The sequence below is a fragment of the Nanorana parkeri genome, unplaced genomic scaffold (assembly GCF_000935625.1).
Source record: "Nanorana parkeri isolate BGI_ZX_2015 unplaced genomic scaffold, ASM93562v1 scaffold582, whole genome shotgun sequence".
NCBI lineage: Eukaryota > Metazoa > Chordata > Amphibia > Anura > Dicroglossidae > Nanorana > Nanorana parkeri.
Genome location: NW_017306850.1, coordinates 709,241 through 720,962, shown reverse-complemented (window position 1 = coordinate 720,962; position 11,722 = coordinate 709,241). Strand labels below are relative to the sequence as shown.

Genomic DNA, 11,722 nt, shown 5'->3' with positions numbered 1-11,722 from the left:
CTCCCGGCTGCACCGGCGATAGTTCTGCTTGCTTATATAAACAAGTGTATGTAGATTATGTAAAAAATTGTTACCTGGTACCATAATTTTCCCTTCCTCGCTCATCCATCCTCGTGTTGGCATACTGCGGGTCAACCCCTTGACCCCCAGGACCACCTTTTAATAAAGCTATAAAAGAGTAAGAACCCCATGAAACACTGTTAAGGCCAATGAAAGGGCACCAGGGAGGGTTCATATGCTGACATGAGGATGAGCCAGAAAAGGAAAATTATGGTATTGGGTAACAATTTTCCATATTCCTGGCTCACTTCATGTTGGCATGCTGTGGGACGTAACTAGCTACCACACAAATTGGGTGGGTAAAAAAAATTTAATCCCAGACAGGAAGGATAGGGTGAATTTTTTTTATAGGTGCACAGCCATAGACGGAATCAAGGAACTGAACCGCGCCAACTGAGTGGACTTCGCATCCAGCTTGTATTGTCACACAATGGGATTCAAGGACCTTCATCTAGCCATTTTGCAGATGCCGCCTTGCGATGCAGAAATCTTTCCATAGAAGGCCCAGGATGTTGACACTCCACTTTTTAAAAGGGCATGCACTTCAGCCAGAAGAGGTAAGTCCTGCTTTTGGTATAGGCTGTCTTAAAGGAGAACTAGGAGGTGAGTGATTTCCACTCAACCTCATAGTTCGAGCCGACGTGCGACAATGAAACTGTAAAACGTCAGCTCAAAAGATCAGGAAGTAAGCAAACAAATACCGTCGCTCGCTCACTTCTCGATCATGTCCCTGCAGAGAGCTGTGACTGTCACTCACGGCTCCCTGCAGGGATTCCACCCTGTCCTATCCTCCAGTGCTGACTGGCGGAACGGACGGGGGAGGGGCGGGTACAGCTGGCTCTGCCTCTAGATAGGCAGAGCCAGCTACAGCGGTCTCAGTATACCGCGATCTGTAGCTCGTGGTATACTGAGCTTTGGGTCACGGGAGGACGCTAGTTTATGTCCTCCCGTGACCCTTAGGAGAAGTATGGGGAAAAACACTTACCCTATTGTTCTCCTTTAATCCGTTTGTATCCAAGAAGAAAGAACCCTGGACGCAGCTGGGATTCCCTTCCTTTGACCACCTGGCAAGATGAATAGATTGTCTGTCTGCTTTTCTGAAGCTGAGTGTTCTTTCCAGATAAGCCACCATGAATTTAACCATATCCAAGTCCAAGTAGCCTCTTTGGAACTGTGGAGTCTGCCGGAAAGGTCAGAAAACCCCCCAATTGGAATGATATTCCAATGCCACCTTAGGTTGAAGTTCTGGTGATAGGCAAAGAATGAAAGAAGAAATCAGAAGGGCTCCTTGAGTGACAGAGTGCACAGTTCCAACATCCACCCGGTAAAAGTAATGTCAGATAAGAATGCAGTTTTAAGCATCAAAAAACACTAAGAATTTAGTACCAAGTCCAGATCCCAAGAAGGGAACAGGGCTTTCTTCGGTGGACACAACCTGATTGCCATCTTCATGAAGCATTTCACCTAGAATTCTCGGTCAATCTTATGCTTATAAAGCAGGATAATGCTGAGATCTGAAGCTTTACAGAATTCTAAGCCTTGCCTTTTATCCAGGACTGGTTGCAGAAACTTTAGAATGCCTGCAAGTTTTGGCAAACGGGTTGTTACATTTTTCTTCTGCAAAAATAGCATTGTATTGTAAATAGCATTTATATTGAACTTCCTTGAAGTAAGCATGGTAGCAATCACCTCCCAAGAGGAGAAGTCTTGACCATCTAGTCTGGCCAATTAAATAGCAATGCTGCTAGATGAAGTCGTGCCGGGTTTGGATGTTGCCAGTGACCCTGCTTCAGAAGATCTCACCTGAATGGAAGGAACTGAGGTGGGGTGAACTCATGGCCATCAGGAAAGGAAACCACAGCCTTTTAGTCCTGTAAGGTAGAATGATGATGTCATAGACTGACTCTTCTGTAGAACCTCTAACACCATCGGTATCGGTGGAACGATCTAAACAAATAGGAAATTCTAGGTTAGTGAGAATGCATCCTGATCCATGGCCTGTACATTCATAGAAAGGTCGGTAGCTTCATATTCTGTGGAATCACCCTGAGGTCCACTATCGGGGATCCCCACTTCAAGAAGACAGGCTTTAGATATTTAGGGTTCAACTCCCATTCACAGCTGCTTGGGAACTTTCGGCTCAGTAGGTTCTCTGCTAAATACTGACTGAGCAAATATTGCCTAGATGTTTCAGGACTGAGAACCACGTTCTCTTTGACCAGATGGAAGCTATGAGAATGAGATGAGTTGCGTCGTCCTCCCAGAATTTCTTCAGGACTAGTGGCAGTAATTTGAATGGAGCGAAGGCGCAACACTGCTGGTAAGACCAAGAATGTGCTAGCACATCCATCATTGCAGAAACCTCCTCCCTTTCTGGAGAGAGAAAAGAAAATCTCTGTTTTTGCGTTTGACTGGGAAGCTAAAAGATTCACTTGGGGATTGCCTCATTTCCTTGTAATGGACAGGTACATTTCTTGGTTTAAGCTCCATTCCGACTCCCTCATCTGATGGTGAAATAAGAAATCCACCAATACACTGAGTTCCCTTGAGATGGACTGCCGAAAGTGAAAGGAGGTTAGCTTTCGCCCAGACCGAAATCTGGTTTGACAGAATACAACGGGCATGACTTTGAGTACCCCTTTGTTTGTTCAGGTATGCACATTCAAGGCATTGTCTGATAGAATCTAGAAATGCTGACCCTTGAGGTCCAGGCAAAAAGCCTGAAGAGCGTCCCAAACTGCCCTCAACTCTCCAAGTGTAGGATCTGCTTGCTTCCTTTTTTGACCAGACCCCCTGGGCTACCCGAAGATTCAGATGGGCGCCCCAACCCCAGGCACTTGTGTCCGTCTTAACCCTCTTTTGCAACAGGAAAGGCCCAGTGAAGACCTGCCGAGAGATTTTTTTGTGTCTTCCAAGGTCTACCCAAAAAGGGGTTTGCCACCTAAAGCGATGGGTTATAAGGCCTGCTCAGAAGCGGAATCTGCCACCCAGTGACTGTAAATATTTACAGAGAAGATGTTACAAAACAGACAATACTAACAGAAAATAAACAGGGTAAGACGTACTTAACAAAGTTTCTTTGTTTACAACAGGGTCCAATCTAGTCCCGTCTGATGTATTAATGTCATCGGCTCTCGTGAATGACCCTTAGCAATCCGAAAGGGTTTCGATTGAAAATCGAGAGCTGTCTGTTGCCAATTTTAGCCGCTTTTTGTTGACCCTCTAGAGCAGTGATGGCGAACCTTGGCACTTCAGCTGTTTTGGAACTACAAGTCCCATGAGGCATTGCAAGGCTCTGACAGCCACAGACATAACTCCCAGAGGCAGATGCATCTTGGGATTTGCAGTTTTGGCACAGCTGGAGTGCCAAGGTTCGCCACCACTGCTCTAGAGTGTTGCTGAGCAAAACTCCCCCAATAACGAGAGCTGAGGGGTGGGCTTTTCTAACGAAATCAATATTTCCAGAAGACCATATTTTACAGTCCAACAACTGGCATATTATTGCACAAAAGAAATCACGATTTGATAGATATCAGACAATATGGATTTCATGTAGGGCTTCCTCAGAAGGGGTAATGTGTCCCATTAGCTTTCTGCACATTGTGATATAGGGGTGTTTGATAGCTAAGTGATCTGTACTTTCTTATACAGTCGGATAGACGCTTGGTAGGAATGATATGGTATGAATGAAGCGCTAAGTAATATGTATTTTCTTATACATTCAGGTAAACGCTTGGTATCATTCATAAATCTTAATATGATATAACTACATTCATGTGTGAATGAAAAGGGAAACCTCAGGTCAAGAGAGCCAGACTCAACTGTATATTGCCCTTTGAAGGATATCTGCTGCCCAAACAATTTTTTAGTTTAGGATGAAGTGGGGGAAGGGTCATCTTCTTTCCTCTTCTGGTGACAATGTTGTAAGTGAGAAAGTTTCCTGAATTAGGTCACAGGCCGCAAAAAAAAAAACAAAACCTTATAGAAACGTACCTACTCTACCGAAAATAAAAAGTTTTGCTGTGTTCAAAAGACTGTAGTCTTTGCAAGACACATATCTTAGCAGCTGGTCAATCAAACATCACTTTATTTTATACACTATGAAAAAACAAGTTACTAAAAATGTAAAAGTAATTTAAAAATGTAAACACTGTAATCGCTCACAATATCTACTTACTAAAAAAAAAAAATTGTTCTCTCCATATAACATACTGTATGTAGTGATGCATACTTTCTAATGTTGAAAAAAGTGAAAGATCTATAGCACTACAGCAATATGTTATGCTTTTCTCCACATGAACGTGTTTACTATATCCCTGATAGCAAGCAATTGAGCTGCAAATTTGAAAATGACTTGCTAAACGTCTGCTAGGCTTGCCAAGCTTCACAATTTTGTTGCACAATTACAGCAAGTCTGCATTGCAAGTCTCCAGACCAACGTGCTTTGCAAAAGTGCTGTACACTTGCAGAGCTCTTGCTAAGACCAGCAGGACTCTTGCTGTAGACTTGCCAAGCAAATTTGCTACAAATTCAAAAAGTGTCAACTAGAACTTGTGCAGGAATGTGTGCTGCAAGTTAACAAGAATTACAATTTAACCCTGCCACAAGTTTGTGGCAAGTTGTGCTTGCTATCTGGGATATGTATGTAAGCTGGGGCTTGCTGGGAGTGGGAGGGGTTAAATGGGGCTGTCCTAATAACATTGTTACCAGTGTCTGGTCAAATGAGGGGAAGCTGCATATAACCTATGATCTATGTACTGTATCCTGTACTGTACTCCTAAAACATTTACAGGAAAGTCAAAATTCCTCTTTTTTTCAAAACATATATTTTATATAGTTATGCATGACAGAATAAACACCGCTACTAACTGCAATACAAAGCAGTGTGTTAACAACCATTAATAAAAAAAAGACCCAAAATATTTTTCGCTTTCTTGTTTGAGGGACACAGAAATTGCTAGACTGTTCTACTGCTGCCTAATGGAGGAATTGACATTGGCAACAAGAAACATTTGGTAAATGTTGTTTCTACTATCAACAGCTGCATGCCAGATATGTTAAATCTTGGAAGTCTATCCAGTCAGCCAACAAGTGCTGACAGATTCATGCCGGATATGTTAAATAGCGTAGCCTGTGCTAGTTAGCCAACCAGCACAGGGTTTCCTACTTCTATATTAGTGTTCTTTCTATGACAGCCCAGAATTTCTGTTGGTTCCTGTAGGAATCAACAGCTACTAGTAGATTTAGGCCAGATATGAGAATCCTGGACAGTGCTCCAGTTAGCCACGCAGTGCAGGTTCACAGTTCATTATCTACAAATATACTGGCGTTCTCTCTGTGACAATCCTACAGTCAGCGTGACTACCTGTCTGTGTTCTCGTTTACACAGGACTTCTTTTCAGGTCAGTCGACTGGGGATTCTTAATGGAGTTATTAGTCCAGGGCTGAGGGAGTTTTACTGTCCCCTTCTCTGTAGCTTACTGTTGTGAATACCTAGCAGACTTATGCAGAGGGTGTCTCCATTTTATTTCTGGGCTTGCCTATACTTTTATGTACTTTGCAAGCTGGCTATAGGAGAAGACCTTCTCCTTCAGCTAAGGTTTTCTAGGGGAATTTTGTCATTGTTTATTTTTCCTTCTTCTCCATAGCAGTTCATGTCACAGCTCTTTTCAAGAGGATGCACATGAACAAGCAAATGTGAATGTTGTAGATTGTATTTTTTGGAGTCTTGTTTTAAAGCCTCCACTGGCAGATCATAAGAATCCACAGCAGCTTTGTAAAGTTGTTCCCAAGCAGTACAACCAATGCTGACACTTCTGGGCGATCAGTGAATTCCTTTTCAGGATTTACCTGCAGCCACTGCTACATATCAGTGGTTTGCTCATGACACTTTTTCCTCATGAATTTTTGCAGTTGTTTTCTTGTGGGATGAAGGAGGGAAACATCTGCACTAGAGTAAAGAGTCATTAGGATTAGTGTTTAATCTCACACTTTTTCACTGCTCATAATTCCAGCAGCGAACAGCATGTCCTGCCAGGGCAGTTCTGAACCCTTATGTTGTGTTTGGCCAGATTGGCTTGTTAGCTGCAAACCTCATCTTGTGTAGTGTGAAATTTTACATAGACCATCACGGGTGCCATTGTTTCCAGTAAATTATAAGTTTCAAGAAAATGTGCCTTCTCTGAACATTGCAGTTCATTGTATCCATGTTTAATTCCTATTTTATTCATCATTTTAAGATGCTGCCATAACTTAAAATGCTGGTAATCTGATCTTTTTCATTTCAGGTGGCCTCTTTTCTGCTACTCGGAATTATGTCCATGATGCTGCCCCTGTGCCAGATGTTTGAGAGTGTCATTGTAGTTTGCCTGTTCCTTGGCTTGTGTGATGGATTCCTCATTAGCATGATGAGCCCTATTGCATTTGAGCTGGCAGGTCCAATGCAAGCCTCCCAAGCTATTGGTTATGTCCTGGGACTCATGTCCATTCCAATGACTGCTGGACCTCCAATTGCAGGTTAGTTTTAGACCGTGATCTAAAATACAGCAAATGCCACAATCTCTAGAGTTTATATATGTTAATGTAATGTTATGCAGGTATGTGTGTGTTTTTTTAAAGAGACATTTTGTTAGTAGGGCTTTACTTATAAATGTATACATTGTCGCCATTGTGGAAGGTAGGAGTAAAGAGGTAAATCTAAATGTAGGATATTGGGTATGAAGGGACTAGGGGAGAAACCAAATGATAGCTGTAAAGAGAAGGAAGAAACGTTTTAAAAATGTTCTTATTAAGAACTGGTGTAGGGCTGCAACTAACTATTATGTTCATAATCGATTAGTTGTCTGATAATGTTACCTTTTTTGGCCATAGTTCTCTTCACAGCCACAGGATGACTATACTAATGTCCTACAGTGACCCAAAACTCAGTGTATATAGTGAGTTATTGCCCACTATAAGGTGAGAGCGCAGAGCCGCGCCGCAGCCAGGACAGATCCCAACAATGTAATTTTTGTACGTAGGTGCACCTGACGTGCGTTTTCATTCGCGTGCGGGGAGGGGGCCTTAAAAAAAATTGGGGGTATTTTTTACATTTATTTATCTTTTTTATTTTTTTAAACTTTTTAAACTTTTTTTGTTAACTTCATTGCTATCACATGGGGGGCTCACAAGCCCCCTATGTGATAGCGCATTGGAGGTGACAGGTTCTCTTTAAGAAAATAGCAAAAAGTTTTCCTGGCACACTCACAAGCTAGCATGTAAAAAAAACTTGTCTCACACCAAGGTTAAAAACAGAGGTTTGGATACACGTCTCCTGCAGAAAATGGTTCTCTTTAAGGTGACCTTTCTACTTCAAAGGAGCTATTCAAGCACACCTGTCTTAAATAGCTTCAGTCAGGGAATGTAAACACAGCAGGCAGTGGGTGTGTGCAATAGCCAGTCTGCAATTTGAAATAGCCAATAGCAGGCTGGCTATTGCACCCTCCCACTGCCTGCTGTCAGTCAGCAGAGGAGGGACCTAAAGGAGAAAGTTAACGGCTGAGCAGAGTTGCAGCAGGGGTTAAGCAGGTGAGCTGAATCAACTAATCGATAAAGAGAATCGTTCACAACGATTCTCATTATCAAATAGTTGTTGCAGCCCTAAACTGGTGAATAAAGTATAACTGTGTGACACCGTTGTCAACATTTAAGTTCTGTCAAATTATTAAAACTTAACCAGCTAGTGCCATATTACAGACCGGTACAGCTCAGTATATCGGGAAGTAAACGAACGCATACCGTTGCTCGCTCACTTCACGATCGTCTCCCTGCAGAGAGCGGTGACTGTCAGTCACCGCTCCCCGCAGGGATTTCCCTCCCCGCTCCGATCCTTCAGCGCTGACTGGAGGAACGGATGGGGGAGGGGGCAGCTACAGCTGGCTCTGCCTCTAGATAGGCAGAGCCAGCTGTCATTTACGCAGCTGGGTGGATCTTGACAGCATTGTCGGAATGCGTACTGCCTGCGGCAGTCTCAGTATTCCGTGAGCTGTAGCTTACGATATACTTAGCTTTGGGTCAGAGGAGGAAGCTAGTATATGTCCTCCCGTGACCTCTAAGAGAACTATGGGGAAAAACACCAACCCCATAGTTCTCTTTTAAGCTTTGAATGATGATCTGCCTGAGGCAGCTAGAGATGGTAGAACGAGATGCTGGTGCACCCTTTGGGGACCATCCAGATTTCATTTAGAAAGACAGATTCCTTTTTTTTTTGTCAAAGTGGCTTATAGAGACTCTCACAAACCACATCCTGACAATGGAGGGAAATTTCCTTTGGTAAATTGGAGCCGGACAGATGGATGGAAGAACGATGTCCTGGTTGAAGTGTGAGGCAAAAAACTACCTTAGGCAGAAAGAAAGTCCTGGACCTCAAAACCACCTTGTCCCTCTGCAATCAGAAAAGGTTCCTTGCAGGATAAGGCTGCTAGTTCAGGCACTTGCCTCATAGAGGTGAAGACTACAAAGGAATGCCATCATGATTGAGAGTGGAGAGAGCAATGTCTCTAAGGGGCAATTTCTGAAGCACAGAGGAAACCAGATTCAGATCCTGCAGATGAACAAGCAAGGGGAGCTACCTGGGTGACATATTGTACAAAAGTCTTAATCAAGGAGTAAAAGGCCGATGTTCTCTGAAACAAGATGGAAGGGACAGAAACCTGACCTTTTAATAGTGTTAAGACCAAAACACTGGTCCAGAACCAGCTCTACGAAGGTGGGGATTCATCCTATCATAAAACTCCTAGGATGGAAGCCCCAGGGCTCTCACTAAGGGAAGTATGCCTTCAATGCCCTACGATAAGACCTTACGGGAGGTAGGCTTCCTAACTTTTAACATCGTAGGAAGCACCAACTCAGAGATGCACCTGTCTCTCAGAGCCTGGGCTTCAACAGCCAAGCTATTAAAGCCAGCAACCATGATGCAGGATTGTAAATCAGTTCTTGAGACAGAAGATTCAGATGATCTGGTAGAGCCCGACAAGCATCCACCAGTAGTCTTACCAGATCGGTGTATCACATCCTCCAGGGCAATCATCTCGATACTGTGAAGCAGATTAGGAAGAACTTTTGGGGGAGAAAAGGCAAAAATCAGGGTGTACTGATCCCATCGAGTAGTCATAGCATCTACTGCTTCAGCTAAAAAAAAAATTTTTAAAAATCCCAAAAGCTGGAGAGAAACCTGTCCAGTTTGTTTCTGAACCTGGACAGCGTCATGCGTTTCAATGGTGCAGGTGGATTAGCTACTTTCTGATGTGACAGTAGGATTCGGCTGTGAAGGGTGGGGGGTCTGAGGACTCTGTTGTGAAGGTGGGCTCCTGAGGTGAAAGGGGGGGAATGTTGTGAAGGTGGGCTCCTGAGCTGAAAGGGGGGGGGCTCCTGATGTAAAGGGGGGGGGGGCATGTTCTGTGAAAGAGGGGAATTATTTCAGTGTGGGGTCCCCCCTTAAAACACATACTAGACTCTTTCTAGGATAAGAATATTCTGGTATGAATGGGGTAGTGGTGAACCACACCATTTTTTTACAATTTAGATTGTGGTGCCTCGAGCTTTTGCACACTTTTAAAGGGTGCTATGACTGGAAAAAAACAAACAAACTAACAAACACTGGTCTAAGTATCCCAGTATATGAAAGCCCAACAGGATTAGTACTGGGGCCAGCACTTGGTAAACAGCCAAGGTACAAAGGAGAGACTGATGGGCAGGGCCACAAACTGCTGGTATAGGAGCCCCACAGGAAAATGTAGGAAACTATGCCCTAGCAAGGTGAGGACATGCAGGTACATGTTCTTGATGTTCACAGAAGCCAGAAACTCAAAATATGGTAATGGAAGGCAATGACACCCCAGGTGGATTCCATTCAGAATATGTGGGTTTAAAGGAAGACCATTTACAGCTTTGAGTTTCAAGATGGGGCAAAACTGTTTTGTGGTGGCACCCCATCTGTCCTTTTTTTTCCCCATTCAAATCTACCTTGGAACCCTGACCCCTGTTTGGCTTTGGTTGTCTCTGTCTGAATGGAAGCAGCTTCTTCAAGAATATCCTGAGCATCCTGAACAGATTGATTTGAAATGTGGGTCTCTTAAAGCAGCAAGGATCTAGTGCCACTTTTTTGGCGCCTACACTTGCCCACAATTGTAAAAGGAGAGTATAGACATAGTTGTATTCAGGTAATTGATCCAATTCCCCCTTTTTAGAAGTGGGAAGTAATGTTTTTGTTCCCACTAAGAAAAAACATTCTCACGGTTGCCCGTGTGTGTGTTTTACCTTCTTCTGGGCCATAGCCCCTGTATTTTGTGAAATAATTAACTTGACAGTCATTTGTCTTTTGCTTGCCAAATCCTTTACAGCTGTAAGGATTGTAATCATTTTTGCAGCTGTGTATGCAAGGGAGAACAAGCATTCAAATCCTACTGTTCATTTGTTAACAGAGATGCTGAAATTGTTTGCTGCTTTACTTTGTTTAAAAGTGTGTTCTAATTCATTTGATACTTTGCTATGCTACAAAATGATTTCCTAACAAAAATCTTCTTCCAATAGGTTTGCTATTTGATCTACACGGTAGTTACGACATGGCATTTTATCTTGCTGGCATTCCTCCACTGGTTGGAGCTTTGATTCTCTTGTCAGTTCCTCTTATCCATGAGAGAGACCTAAAGAAGGCACAACAACTGGAAGCTGGAAAGGAGAAGACACAGGATAGTGTGGTGAATGGAGAACTCCTGCCAGGGAACCCTATGACTGATGCTCAAGTTTAGACCTGCAGGACACTGTCCGCGGCATATGACAACAGTTTGTAGAAACATGCACGCAGATGGTCCCCAACACAAGAGATTGAGATAAGAGTGCTGTTTAATATATTGCACGTGTCAAGTGTGATTACCTGGAAATGGCTTGCAATAATATGCTAACGTTTTAGGGGACCAATTAGTGCATATAACAAACATTCTCCTAAAATAGATGAGCATTTACATTCGTACACGAGGAAGCAACATAAGTGACAGAAAATTAATCTTTATAAAGCCACTTCTGTCTTTTTATTTGACCAAATTAAGAAACCACCACTTTCTAGTATGTCTATTACTATAGGAGTTTTCCATTTCAACTCTCAGCTAATCCTCTGTGTGAATGAGCAAGTTGCCGTGTGGTTTGTTTCAGCATTCCTTTGGTAATTATTCCATACAGATATAATCCATCACAGTTTTTGTTTTCTATAGCAAGACACTTTAAAGGTGGCAGATGACTTTGTCACACTTGTGTCTGCTGTCAGATGCAGTGTTACATTTGCACTATGTGATTTTGCTAATTAGTCTTGCGCTTTACTTAGATGAGTACTCACAGTCTCCAAAGTGTAACATCAGGCTATGCAGATCCAGCACTAATTGAAATACAGACTTTTAAAGGACATTCACACAGTACTTTTAAAAGTAAGTCATATCCTTCAGAACCTAGCCCATTACTACATTGTGTCCCTCTTTCTTGGAAGGCAAGAAGCAAATTTAATTTGCAGGTGATACAGTGGTTTTACAGCTCATCCATGTAGGTCAAATACTCCTTTTAAGCACCATTGCATCGACATAGCCCCAAATTTATTCTGGGCCTACGCTACCCAGTTTTAGCTACTGCTGCTGTT

The 11,722-nt window shown here is 42.9% G+C and overlaps 1 protein-coding gene across 1 annotated transcript in view; it reads left to right on the top strand.

Annotated features, from left to right (window-relative positions):
- SLC16A2 (solute carrier family 16 member 2) overlaps positions 1 to 11,497 on the top strand; it is a 155,084-nt gene extending 143,587 nt beyond the window's left edge. The window contains exons 5-6 of the mRNA XM_018562534.1: positions 6,348 to 6,576; positions 10,630 to 11,497. Of these exons, the coding sequence (XP_018418036.1) occupies positions 6,348 to 6,576; positions 10,630 to 10,847 (447 nt within the window). The 3' untranslated portion in view covers positions 10,848 to 11,497. The remainder of the gene's footprint in view (positions 1 to 6,347; positions 6,577 to 10,629) is intronic.
- The last annotated feature ends 225 nt before the right edge of the window (positions 11,498 to 11,722 follow it).